Source organism: Cibotium barometz, chromosome 43 (genome assembly GCF_041138505.1).
Source record: "Cibotium barometz isolate CiBa-2024 chromosome 43, ASM4113850v1, whole genome shotgun sequence".
Taxonomy (NCBI): Eukaryota; Viridiplantae; Streptophyta; class Polypodiopsida; order Cyatheales; family Cibotiaceae; genus Cibotium; species Cibotium barometz.
In genome coordinates, this window is record NC_141088.1 from 33339574 (window position 1) to 33353666 (window position 14093).

Here is a 14093-nt window from a genome sequence, read left to right on the forward strand (position 1 = left end):
TTTAATATAACTTTCTTTCTTCTTTCTCTTTCTCTCTCTCTCTCTCTCTCCCATATAGCCATCACCTTGGTACCATGTAAACCAACATGGAGAGCATCTCCCTCTACACCCTCCATCTTCACTGCCGCGCCACTCTACCTCTCGCTTCTGCTCGCCATGAGATGATCTGCCCAGCTGGTTGCCGCCATAGCCTCTGCCTCCACTTGACACCAATGTCACCCACTGTAGTTTGCTGCCACTGCCCTTTGCTGTTGCCACCTGCTGTAGGTCTAGGGTTTACATAGGTACAAGCCCAAGCTATGGGGGATCAAAGAGATCCATGGTGTGTGTGGAGAGAGAGAGAGAGAGAGTAGTGCATGACTCAATGATAGATTAGATTGATGTGATACACGTGATGTTCACTCACCAAATACAATGCTTTTGTAGGCTTGCAGCCTTATCTTTTGACCTATACAAATGTCACACACTAATAAGTGTGCCACATGACACACTTATCTTATCCACTTATAAGAGTGTGTTCACACACTACTAGAACAATAACCCTTTTAAGGGTTGTTCACACGGAGGAGGGGACAAACACATGAGACTCCGAATCCCAACAAACCTCCCTTTCGGAGTGAAGGTGGTGTTGTCCGAGGGACCTTCAATGGCCATGGTGATTTGGCTCTAAAGTGTAACATGTGATACAAAAGAACACACTTTGCTTATACCTGAAACCCTACTGTTAGGTTTGATAGAAGAGCTTGACCACTCAGGACTACACCTACATCAGCCTACTAAAAACACCTCCCTTGCTCTTAGCAGGGTATGACATGGAATGATGTGGCCTTTACAAAGATGGAATTGACACACTCACAGAACATTTAATTTTCGTGGACTACCAAGGAGAGAACTTGTGGCTGAAACATAATAGAAATTAGATAAATTTTGGAAGTTACAACTTCCCCAAGCTGGTGAAGTGTGTTGAGTATTTCGGAGTCAATCAGGAGTCTGGTCAAATGCCCTTAGTGGTGTGAACACCCTCTTATTTAAGGTCAAAAGATAAGGCCTTGGTGCTTATAAAATCATTATACATGGTGGAAGTCTTATGCTCATAATTCATTCATCATCATGTTGTGCAATCTTGCTCTCTTGTGTGCTGTCCCATCTCTCTCTAGATCAGCGTTGTCTTGGACTCTTCCTGTGGGAGATTCGACGACACGGAGAGTTACTATTCAAAGATCTTCGACCCCGGAGTACCGAGGGACCCACCATCTCACCTCTCGACTGGAGTTACCCTGCCTCGTGCCACTGCATTTTGGAGAACTAGACGGCCTCAACCTCTTGGACCTCAAGCACCCTAGGCTCACCAGCCCCAAATTGATGAGATCCTCGCCCGCTACCGAGCGTTTGTAGTTGCTACCTCGTCCTAGCTTCTCCTTGGCCGTGTAGATTTAGGGGCCCTACTCACCCCCTCGCATCTTTCTTTCACCTCACCTAGTGTCTAGAGAGGAGTGGGCAATCCCCAGGTACCTACTTGCAACCTTTCCGTTGTAAATTCAAGAGGAGTCTACACCGACTATCATCTCTTCATCCATTCCTCAACTTCCCAAGGAATCTATCTTAGATGGAACCAATTATCTTGATTGGGCACTACAGATGAACTCTCCTTTGGTATCATCGGCTATGGGGTATTTTTTTTGGTGCTGATGCCTCTCCCGATGCTACTTCTCCTCAGGCTGTGATTGATGCCTGGGTTGACAAAGATGCAAGGGTTCATGCCTTTATCTTCATTAACATAAAATCCTCCATTGCTCGTTAATTTGATGACCATGATGAGAAAAGTGCATAAGAATTGTGGGATACCATCGAGAGGAGGTATCACCGTGAGAACTCTGCTCAAGAGGTAGCCTTGGAGAATCAGCTTTCCAACCTAAAGATTGCCAATACTGCTAACTTCATGGATTTTGCTACGGAGTTCATAACCATTCAGAAGCAGTTGGTCTCTTTGGGGAGCAAAGCTGCCGACGAGGACTTTGTCAATCGGCTCCCCGTCAAATTGCCCGAGACTTTCTCAGCTTTTTGTGATACTATATCACTTCTTCCTTGTTGTTCCTTCTACTCTTGATCTACATACCATGGTTGGCATGCTTGAGGATAGGGCCATGAGAAAGAAGACCCTCGAGGGTACTTCCGAGACCCTTCTTTAGGCTAAGGGTAGAAGCAAATGGCAGTCAAAGGTTTCCACGAGCAACAAAGGTGACCACAAATCTGCCAACAATCCCTCTCACAAGGAGCATACTTGTCATTATTGTGGTCTCAAATGTCACATTGAGCTTGATTGTTGCAGAAGAAGAGAGAAGGTGGTTGTGCTAAGAAACCCCTCAATCAAATCGCTTCATTCACCAACCAAACTCGAAAATTCTCTTCCACCAAGGAGATTGTCTTCATCGGTATTGAGGAGCTTCACTCTAACTCTCCTATTCCTTCCACCTCACGACTTACGAGATTGGGGGTTGTACTACTCGCATGATTCCTGACAGGACCATGCCTCATGACATTCGTCCTAGCTCTTTGATGGTGTCCATTGGTGATGCTTTCAACTTGGAGGCCTCTTCGGTTAGTAATGTGCGACTTAACTCTTCCCCGGGCTAGCCTTCTACTCTTTGGGATGTGCTTCATGTTCCCAAGCTCTCGAGCAATCTCCTCTCAGTTTTTTGGATTGTGAAGAAAGAATATGGTGTCTACTTTGATATAGTTCCGTGTTGATCTCTGATTTGTGACATGATTTTTGGACTGATCTGGACTTCCCCTTTTATATGTTTCAGGAAGCTTAGTCGGCTGTTGCTACATAGCAATAAATGCCCACGACTAGCACATAGTGCTGTTGATTGCCTTGGCTGGTTAGCTGGTTGGTTGGCTACGAGACCTCGCCGACTAGGGCCCAAGTCTATAATGACTTGGCCGACTGCTTGTGAGGGTCAGTAGGCCTGCTGCCTGGCCTTAAAGGGTGGGTAGGGGTACTAAGTACCCCTTGCAAGCATTGCCGAAGTTAGGGCTGCCTTGGGGCTGGCCCCCTTCTACATGAAATGCAACTACATGCTTCTAATGCATCTACTGCTATAGCTGACATCTACATGCATCTGAATGATGAACACTTGCTGAATTCTCCACTGTGGGTTAAGAGGACTGACCTGACAGGTCGGGAGGCTGACCTACGTAGCTCGTGCTTGACATGTACTAGATTGGGCTCACAAAGGGGTTACGACATACGACAAATATATCCTAAAAGGTACTACTTCTGTACATGATTCTTGCACTGTTGATGAGCCAGTTTGTCACCATGTACCATAGTGCATGGGTGCATGTGACATTTCCTCCTGCTTAGCTTGGCAGTAGGTTCATAGCTTCGAGATAGTCCGCCAATAACTATGGATACTCGAGGAAGAATTTTTCATCTAGCCAAACGGCTTCATGGGTCCCTCGATCTTTGAACTTTGCGTAAAATTGGCGAAGACGTCGTCCAGAACCATGCTTCCAAACGATGTAGAAGGATTTGCTCATGCTCTATCACCTCTGCTTCATCAACCATTTCTGGCTTCTGCTTTTTTGGAACATTCTGCAATGGAGGTCCAATATAAGGCTTTAACCAAGAGACGTGGAAGATGACTTGCATCGTCCAATTGTTTGGCAATCTGAGTTGCATGGCCACATCGCTGATCTTCTTGATGATGGAAAAAGGACCAAAACTTCTGAATAACAACTTTGGACAGCGCTTGCCTACTTGCTTATGTCTTTGCTTCATGATCCTTAAACATATCCATTCACCTTCTTTGAAATTGACGTCTCTTTGTGACTTGTTTGACTCTGGTGTAAGCTTCCTGAGCTTTGGTAAGATGCTCTTTGACGGACTCAATGATGGCTGAAAAAGTTTCTGCCGTCTTGTTGGTTCCCAAGGAAGGAGAGATCATCCTTGTGAGAAGGGATGAAAATCTTCGACCAAAGACTGCCTGGTATACGGAGTTTTGCCAACACTGGATGAGTGAGTGTCATTGAGAATTGTATGTACCAATGGGAGATGCAGACTCCTTCTCCTTCTCTTTGGCAATCCTCTTCCTACACTCTGTGATGTAGTGACCTGGCTTCTTACAGTAATGGCATTTGCCTTTCTTCTTGGGCTGTCCATCACCTTTCTTGGTATCCTGAGATGAACCACCATCACCTGAATTCTGATTTGAACTCTTTGGCTGAAACTTGCCTTTCCCTTTTTGACCTGTCACAAATGCTTGTTCAGCACTTGTGTTCATGTTCATGTTCTTCCTAATTTGCTCTTCCTGTAACAACAGAGCAACAAGTTCCTGATACTTTAGGGGCTCAATAGCATTCCTCATGCTAAGGTTCAAAGAGGTATGAAAAGCCAAGTAGGATCTTGGCAAAGAGTTTAAGATGGTGGATACAAGTTGTGTCTCAGGAATAATCTCATCCACATTAATGAGTTGCTCTCTCAAATCCTGCAGCTTGTTCAAGTCATATCATCTCCTTCATGCATCTTCTGGTTTTCCAGCTCTCTTTTCAAAAATGAGATCCGTGCCTCATTACGAGCAGCATACATTTGCTCCAAAGTCACCCATGCATTTCGTGAAGAGCCAGCTGAACGAATATGAGGTATAATAGACCTCTGTACTGACAATGCAATAAGTGATAAGGCTTGTGCATTTTTGGCATCCCATGTCTTCTGGGCATTTGTTCTTTGAACAGGCTGTGGATGAACCGGTGCTTGTGCCTGTTGTCCTCTTCCACGAGCACCCCCTTGAGGAGGAGTCTCTGGAGCCAATGGACCTGGACGTGGTTCATCACCACTAACAAAATCCCAAAGACCTTTTGCGACGACGAGCACATTTCTCAGCATGAAACTCGACAAGGAGTAATTCATGCCATCCAGCTTGTCTATCTTAGACAAGTACGTGAACACATCACTCTGTTGTTGATGTTGTACCTGTGTATCAAAAAACCCAAAAACAACAACCCTGAAAGCAACTGTACTCCACTGAGTACAACTGACCCAAATATGCTTGCACTCTCAATCCTCTGAATGTGCAAAACAATGCACCACTAACCGAGTAGAGCAACAAAAGTGGCTCACACAGTGCCAAAATACCCAAGAATGCCCAAAATTTTTGCACCCAAAGCCTTGCAAAAGCCTGTAGAGGTTTCTTTGCAAGAAAACCTCCCTGTATCTGCCAGAAAAACTTTCACAGAGAAAACGCCCAAATTTCAAAACATGTAAAGCTTTAAATTTTACCCATGTGATTTTGCAGGTACTGGTCGGCTGTAGGTTGTACGGAACAGCTGTCCGGAGCAGTGCACGGAGGACAAGTGGCGACTGTATTGCTACAAGTAGGTGCTGGTCGTTTGCTGTCTGCTGTACGGAGCAGACTGGTCGGAATAGCTGTAGTTGTACGGAACAGCCGGCGCCTGTATGGACAGACAATAGGCCTGTACGGACTATACGGCTGTCTGTGTAGGACTGTACGTGGGCTGGAGTGGTTGCAGCTGATGGCGAGGGCCTGTACGGGCAGCTGATGGCGAGCTGTACGGACAGGGCAGGCGAACCTGCTCTGATACCAAAATGTAGGAAATGGTTGTTAGGGTTAGGGTTTTGGAAGGCACACCAACAGGAAGCGTGTGTGAGAGAGAGAGGAACACGTTTGCTCATATATTGATAATGATAAAAAAGAAGTACAATAGCCACATATAAAAGATTTGACCTAAAGTGTGTTCACATGGTCCGGCCATAAACTGTGCCAGGTGGACCAAACCACTTATAAACCTCTATAAGTGAAACTAAGCTAAACTGGGGAAAAAACCTCCACTAACTGAAGTAAAAAGTGCCCCAGTAACCTACTGATGATCACTAGCACTCCCTTGGGTGCATACACAACATAAAACCCAACATACCAATAGGATCCCTTTTAGCTTTTCACCCAGGACTTTCCAAATAAGAACTCTCGTTGCTACAGCAAAGCATTCTATAGAGAAGGCACACCTGTACGACACCTCCCTGCTTGAAAAGGTCTCCTCCATCTCAATCATGGATTCCACAACCCTTTCCCAAACAGTAGTAAGGCTGTACCAAACCATATGACCTTCCCATAGTCACAGCGTGCATGTAACCTCGAGAAAACTATAACCTGTTCACATGAATCCAGAGACATGCTTTCCACATGAAACCAAAGACTTGTATCTGATAAACCATAGACTTGTATCCATAAACCATAATGTTTCCTCGATACCAAAGTCTTGCTTCTTCTCGAAAGACCAATGTCCTGTTTCCATGACGGATAAATCCACATATGCACCATCCAATCACGATGCCAAAAATCTAGAGAGAGAAAGATAGTGGATGTGTCAAGCCGTCCCTGAATACACATAAGTCCAAGACAAAGAGCAACAACACATCTCTTCCAAGAACATCTTTTCCTGTGCATATGTAGCTTGTTCCTCTGTTTCCCAATCTCTTCAATAGGGCCTGCACCCCATGGTCTAAAATAGCAGTACGGTCGTACAATAACAGCAGGAGCATCAACAGTAGCCCTGCTCGCCCGTACAATCCACACAAAGCCGCCACAACAGTAGCCGAGAGCAGTAGTACCTCCTCCAACAACCCATGCGCACGCACGAGCGCCCACCTGCACATATACACACCTGCGAGTGTGCGCCCACACACATAGGGAAGGGGGCAAGCCTTTGATGTCTCCAAAACATAGCCTAAGGAGACCTATAAAGCTCTCCGCCCGAGGAATCCTGCTCAGCCACACGTATCTGCATGTACCGCCTGGATGCGAATCCTGCTCCCAGCCCACGTGTAGTCCAAACCTATATTTCTGTGCAGTCCCGCTAGTCGCCAGGAGGGAGATAGGAAGTAAAAGGGCCTGCGCGCGTACCTACAGCCGGCCGGTTGCACAGAGGTGAGGGGCCTGCTGTTCAGCCCCTGTGCATAGCCTGCAAACTGCCCAATCAACGTGCTGTTCACCTGGAGGGCGCCACCTGCCAACTGCCCGCTGGCTTACTGTCGACTCTGCCCCTCTGTCCAGCCTGAGGGCAGTCCAGCCCACTTCCCCCACAGTCCGTCTGTCACAAGAGAGAGAGAGAGAGAGTGTGTAAGCATCTGTTCGCCTGTATATATACTGCAGGACAGACCGCCAGCCAAGGAGAAGCGCCACTCCACCACACGACTCCACGAATCTCCGCCACCTTCGCTTTTATAAGCAGGATGCGATTCAAATCGTTTTTTTTTTCCAAAAAGCCAAGGGCTAAAAGCAAAATGCATGCTTCCAATAAATAATAATACTTTAAATCATTAAAGGTTTAAAGACCTTATAACTTTCAAAGTTCCTTTTTGTCCCCTTTCACACTTGGGCTGGCCACACTTACGAGTTTCCTTTTCACATTCAACTGATGCCTGTCCACACTGTGCGTTAGTGCCCGTGCCCATGACCACCTGCTTGTTGTCCAAAGGGAAAAACACAGGGTCGTATTATACCCCCCTCTTGAAAAATAGCAAGCGTCCTCGATTGCACTCAATAACACAGTAAGCATCCAAAAGATTTCCCATATGACCAAAGCAATGCCCCTCCAGTGCATCTGGGTGATGAAACAATCATCCTGAACAATAAGGCCAAACCGTCACGTCAGAGTGACAAACAACTCTTGCTTGTTCCTTCAGAACCTGTAGCAAAAGTCTAAAACCAAGTGGAAACAAGTAACCTGTGTTAGCCAAAAACAAAACCATGCATCATTCAACATATGACAAACATATGCATGACACATGCATTCGCAAACAATATGCTGCTGAAGATGTTCTACCCACTCCAAAATATCAGTCTCAGGGTTGCTCGCAAGCCTTACACCCGTGTATATCCCGCAGGACCCACGACTGATGGTACAACATGAGCATATGAAAGCACTCAATGCATCCAAACTATACATCCACGAAGTACTTCCCACATGTCCCTCTTGATGCTTTACACACTCTACACATGGCCATCCCGTAGGAGCCACACTCAGTGATACACCATGAACATGGTAAAGTACCTGATGTATCATACCAACATACATGCATCTCATCCTGACACATCCAGAGTATTACCCATGTATTCCCAAGGATACCAGGATCCAATGGCACCAGAATACAATAATACCTGAGAAAGTGTATAAATACATGCACAAATAGAGTTCAATCCATATATGAACCAAACCACTCTAGGACTGCTCGCAAGACTTATGCCCTTCATAGAGTCTCGAAGTGTTAGCTCAGGTTGCTGCAAACTTTGAGCTCAACCAAACCATACCATTCCAAAGGAGACCAACTCCACAAATAGCATCATCTCAATATCCAATTGGCCGATCCTGTGGTCAAGAACAGCCATAATCATATGACAAAGATCAATGTCCCAGTTTTCCTCAATCATACCTTAGTTCAAAAGGCAAAAACCATCCATAGTTGCAATTATAGTTCATGGTGCGGCCGACTGTGAACCATACCCAACTTTACCATCTCATGTGACTAGTACACAATATCATAGAAGTCCCTTAAGCAGATGTACTGTCAGCCATCAGTACCTTCGGGTGAATACAAAGATGTCACCATGCGACTCCTAGATGAAAAACATAGCCTGTCTGTAACAAGGGAGTGGAGGTGCTACCCCCCTCTTGAGCATCAGGCAATGCTCCAGACCCATGCTCTGCTGAACCCGAATGAGCCGTAGCAAGAGTCGGCTCCAACTCAAAGGCATCAAGATAAAGCTGCAATACCTTAGGTGAATCTGCTAAGTCACCCTCCTCCATCGACTTCGCATCCATCGGTGAGCAGTTCTTGAACTTCACAGGATAGCGATAGGAAACTTTACCTCGTACCTTTCTTTCCTTATGTGCCAGTATCTGCTTGGGAATAAGAACCTCATCAAGTTCCTCTGCTTCCAACTGAGCCTCATCTGATACATCCTCAGGCACCCAAAACCTGCTTGTACTCCACCCAAGTGGTAAACACAAGTCCCTAATGAAGCATAGTAGACCACCACTGCTAAACATAGAAAGAAGCTGCCTTCCGAACCCATGAAGCCTCCGTGAAGATACCACCGGTGACAAAGTGTCGAAAGCCATAGCCTTTAACCCATGTTTTGCACCATAACACTTCAACTGCTTTCTTGTTCCTGGCTTACTACTTCCTGTCCTTGGCATGGTTGATATATACGTACGTACGGATCTGATCCGTACCGTACGGCCGTACTGTACGGATCCGTACACGTACGGATCGATCCATACGTGTGGGTTTTTTTATGCTGAAAATCGCCGAGCGTGTATGAATGGGCGCCCGCCTGGCGGCTGCCTTTGGGTACATACTAGGCCTTTCAACTTTAATTATTGGACTCCAGAGAGCGTGCGTTACAGAGAGGCGAGAGCAGGAAGATTTCGAAAAAGACCAGGCGACCACAGCGTTGGAAATTTGCCGCCAGGCGTGCGTGTAGGTAAACTGAGCATCTTCCTCTCTCTCTCTTTCTCTCCCTCTTGAGTCTTGAGTCTTATCTCTTTCTCTTGCATATGTGCTGCGCACTTGGCAGGTGCAGACAAAAGTCTCAAGAGCCATCATGCCTAAGCCAACTAACCCGTATTGGCAAGAGCACACCAATGTGATCCGCATTGTCAACACGCCAGGGCAAGCTGGATTTGGCACGCGACGATGGCAATGCAAGTATTGCAACTTTCAGCTCACCAGTACCATTTCTCGCGTCGTTATGCACTTGACAGGCATTGGCACAACCAATAACTGTGCAGGGTGCAAGGCAGTACCAAAGGACATTAGGGATAAGTTGATTGCTGAGAATTTTCCAGCAATGGGTGCAGGGAAAAAGGTGAAAGGTAGTCAACAGACACAGGATGCTCTCCATGATGCACTCTTGGGAGACTTGGGTGGTTCTTCACAGGTTCAGGAGGAGCAGCCCACTGGTAGTAGGAAGAGGGCTCGTACCATGCATGAGCAGCAGGACTATGTGGAGGATGATGGAGAGATGCATGCACCAAGGCAGACTACCTTGCCTTCTCGAGTTGCCTCTCTTTCTTGGGTGAAGGAGCGCCAGAAAGTGGCTGAGATGGAGATTGCTCGCACTCTCATTGAGTGCAACATCTCCTTTCATGTCTTGAGGACTGAGCAGTGGCAGAGGATGGTCAGAGCCATAGCCCAGGTTGGACACACAGAGGATTGGTCGGGGTTGGAATACAATAAGATGCGGACCACTACGCTTGAGGAGCAGAAAGCATTGATAGATAAGGCATTGGTACTAGTGAAGGCAGGTTGGGGGCAGTTTGGGTGCACCATCATTTCAGATGGCTGGAGTGACATTCGTAGGCGACACATCATTAATATTCTTGTGTCGTCTTGCCTTGGCACGTACTTCTTGCGTGCTGTTGATGCAGGAAAGGCTGGAGAGCGGATTACAGGTGAGTTTATCTATGAGCACATCCGGCAGGCTATACTTGAGGTTGGCCCAGAGAATGTGGTGCAGGTTATTACTGACAACGCCTCCAATTGCAAGGCTATGGGTGAGATGATTGAGGCAGAGTTTAAGAACATTGTCTGGACTCCATGTGCAGCTCACTGTCTTGACTTGTTGATGGAGGACATTGGGAAGTTAACATGGGTGTTGCCTATTGTTTCCGATGCCACAAAAATGACTACTTTTTTCCGCAAAAAGCACAAGGCATTGGCTATCTTTAGGAGTCACAGTACACTTGACATGGTGCGGCCCTTGAAGACCAGATTTGCATATATGTATCTTGTGTTGCAGCGACTCTATGCAGTGAGGGATCCACTTCTACAGACAGTAGTGGACCCGAAGTGGAGAGAGATGCATCACGCACAGGAGGAGTCCACTAGATACATACAGCGGCGGGTGCTTGATGAGTCCTTTTGGTCGGAGGTGCAGGCTATGATAGTAGCATTGCAGCCAATTTATGTGTTGCTGCGTGTCACAGACATGGAGGGCTCCACCATGGGCCTAGTCTATCATCTCTTCTCAGAGATGAAGACACACATCAGAGGCTGCAGATCACTGGCGCTTGATCGGTATGTACTTGCTTCTGCAATGATTACTCTCGAGTCTATTAAATATTTAGTATAATACTATAATGTATAATAGTAAATACTATAATCAAAATTCAGCCTGTTAACTAATGTTGCGTCAATGCTTTTACAGTCGGGAAGAGATCTTGGCTATTGTAGACAAGAGATGGACATTTATGAGTCGGCCCATTCATGCGATGGCTGCATTGCTTCATCCTTTCTACAAGAAGCCAACTCTTTTTAATGACAGGAGTCTACTACAGGGCAAGGATGCGTACATTGGCTTGATTTGCGAGGAGGATGAGCAGTTGGACATTGATGCAGAGCTCGCAAGCTATGAAAATAATTTAGGGTCATCCTTTACTAGAGCTGTGGCGTTGAGGCCGGAGGCAACGAAGTTCTCTCTTACATGGTGGCAGAGTTATGGAAGACAAGGTCTTCCAAAGCTCACTCGTATCGCTTTACGTGTCCTCTCACAGGTAAAGTTTTCTATCTTTACATTTTCCATACATGTGTTATGGACCTGGGACCATGGTTCATTGTCCAATCATCAATGTCTATTGTCTATGACCATGTCCAATGTCCATTGTAATTTGTCACCATTGACACGTCACAATGCACATGTGACATGTAGGATTGCTCTGCTGGTGGATGCGAGCGCAATTGGAGCGCTTATTCGCTAATTCACACGAAGATCCGTAATCGACTCAGCACTGCACAGCTAGAGAGATTGGTCTACTGCCGAGCAAATATGAAGCTTGTGCGAGATTACCACGCTTTGGGGACACCCAAGCAGGTTAGAAAGTTGAAACTTTGGGCTAGCGTTTATACATATTACAAGCGAATATTTGTAATTACTAATTACTACTTTCTACGCTGTTAATAATGTGAACACTGAATTGCATTTTGTTTTTTAACAGACAGATCCATCGAAATTGAAGTTGGTCTCGGAGGGGAGTGCAGAGGAGACTGAGCAGCAGCAGCAGCAGCTTGTGAGAAACGATCAGGAGGAGATTATTCGCATGCTGCACAGAGAGCTGGAGAGTGTGGATCGACGTGTGACGAGGTCACGTGCGCGAGTTCTCAGCCTCCCGTTAGTCGGGCGAGATGCAGGTCCAGAAGTTTCACGACGAGAGACCATTCGGCGAGGAAAGCTTCCTGTCCGTACTCCTCGGAGACGGGCAAATGAGGCTGTTCCTCTCATTCAGCCTACGGAGGATGATGATCCAGGACAGCAGAGTATGATGGCAGAGCCAGAGTATGATGAAGAGGGCAACGTCCTGACAGATGGGGACTTGCTCTCTTCAGGAGTGTCATCATCCTCATCCGATGAGGAGTTTTGAGATTCAGAGAGTAGAGTCTCGAGAGTCGAGTCGAGACTCTTTGTTATTGCTTAGTGTTTTTTACTTTTGAGTCTTGACTCTTGACATCAGACATTTATGATTTGTTATTTGTATGCTCTAGTATGAGCCTTTTAGGTTGACATCAGACATTTGTTATTTGTATGCTCTAGTATGAGCCTTTCTACGTCTATTTTGTCTTGACAGCCATTGTGTCAAGTATATGATGTGTGTTTTGAAATTAGTACATACTACATGCAAATTGGTTTATTTTGATTCTTGAATGTTTCAAACTTTTATGTACCTTAAATGTAGAAAGGTGTTGAATGTCCTATTGTTTGCCAATGGTACGTATTTTTACGTACATAAAAAATTTTACTGTACGGAACACCGTACAGTACGTACATATACACAACGTACAGTACGTACACATCAACCTTGGTCCTTGGTGTCTTTTCTCTTGAGCTTCATCTTTAGCTTTTGCTCTTCACCTCATATAGGCAAAGACACACAATCCTGCACTGTCTCCTGTACTTCCTTTTCACTGTCCCATGTTGAAGCTTTTGATGTGACAACCACGGGTCCGCCTCCTTGAGAAAGTCGACAAAATGCCGGCGATGGAACCATGAAACCGGCCTTCAGAAATCTGACGAGCGGTGGAGCAAACACTCGCACACAAAACACTTCATCACCCTTGGGGACCTGAAATAGTACAAGGACACCGATTGGCCCCAAAACGCAGTGGCGGCCCTTGTGGTATTTCTTTACTTGATCAAAATTTGAGTACAAAGTACAACTTGTAGAATCCTCTACCAATAGGATCCCTTTTAGCTTTTCACCCAAGACTTTCACCCAGGACTTTCCAAATAAGAACTCTCGTTGCTACAGGAAAGCATTCTATAGAGAAGCCACACCTGTACGACACCTCCCTGCTTGAAAAGGTCTTCTCCATCTCAATCATGGATCCCACAACCCTTTCCCAAACAGCAGTAGGGCTGTACCAAACTATATGACCTTCCTATAGTCACAGCCTACATGTAACCTCGAGAAAACTATAACCTGTTCACATGAATCCAGAGACATGCTTTCCACATGAAACCAAAGACTTGTATCTGATAAACCATAGACCTGTATCCATAAACCATAGGCTTGTTTCCTCGATACCAAAGTCTTGCTTCTTCTCGAAAGACCAATGTCCTGTTTCCATGACGGATAAATCCACATATGCACCATCCAATCATGATGCCAAAAATCTAGAGAGAGAAAGATAGAGGATGTGTCAAGCCGTCCCTGAATACACATAAGTCCAAGACGAAGAGCAACAACACATCTCTTCCGAGAACATCTTCCTGTGCATATGTAGCTTGTTCCTCTGTTTCCCAATCTCTTCGATAGGGCCTGCACCCCATGGTCTAAAATAGCAGTACGGTCGTACAATAACAGCAGGAGCATCAACAGTAGCCCTGCTTGCCTGAACAATCCACACAAAGCCGCCACAACAGTAGCCGAGAGCAATAGTACCTCCAACAACAACCCATGCGCACGCACGAGTGCCCACCTGCACATATACACACCTGCGAGTGTGCGCCCACACACACAGGGAAGGGGGCAAGCCTTTGATGTCTCCAAAACATAGCCTAAGGAGACCTATAAAG

General features: G+C 46.0%; 2 protein-coding genes across 2 annotated transcripts in view; both read left to right on the forward strand.

Moving 5' to 3' along the window:
- Positions 1–14093, forward strand: part of LOC147613843 (oligouridylate-binding protein 1-like) — a 51143-nt gene that overhangs the window by 14327 nt on the left and 22723 nt on the right. The gene's annotated exons all lie outside the window — the stretch shown is intronic.
- Positions 9721–12625, forward strand: LOC147613844 (uncharacterized). The gene is made up of 4 exons (XM_086781820.1): positions 9721–11101; positions 11232–11577; positions 11733–11894; positions 12019–12625. The coding sequence occupies exons 1-4, from the start codon at positions 9774–9776 to the stop codon at positions 12439–12441; spliced, it is 2259 nt and encodes a 752-aa protein (XP_086637946.1). The 5' UTR covers positions 9721–9773; the 3' UTR covers positions 12442–12625.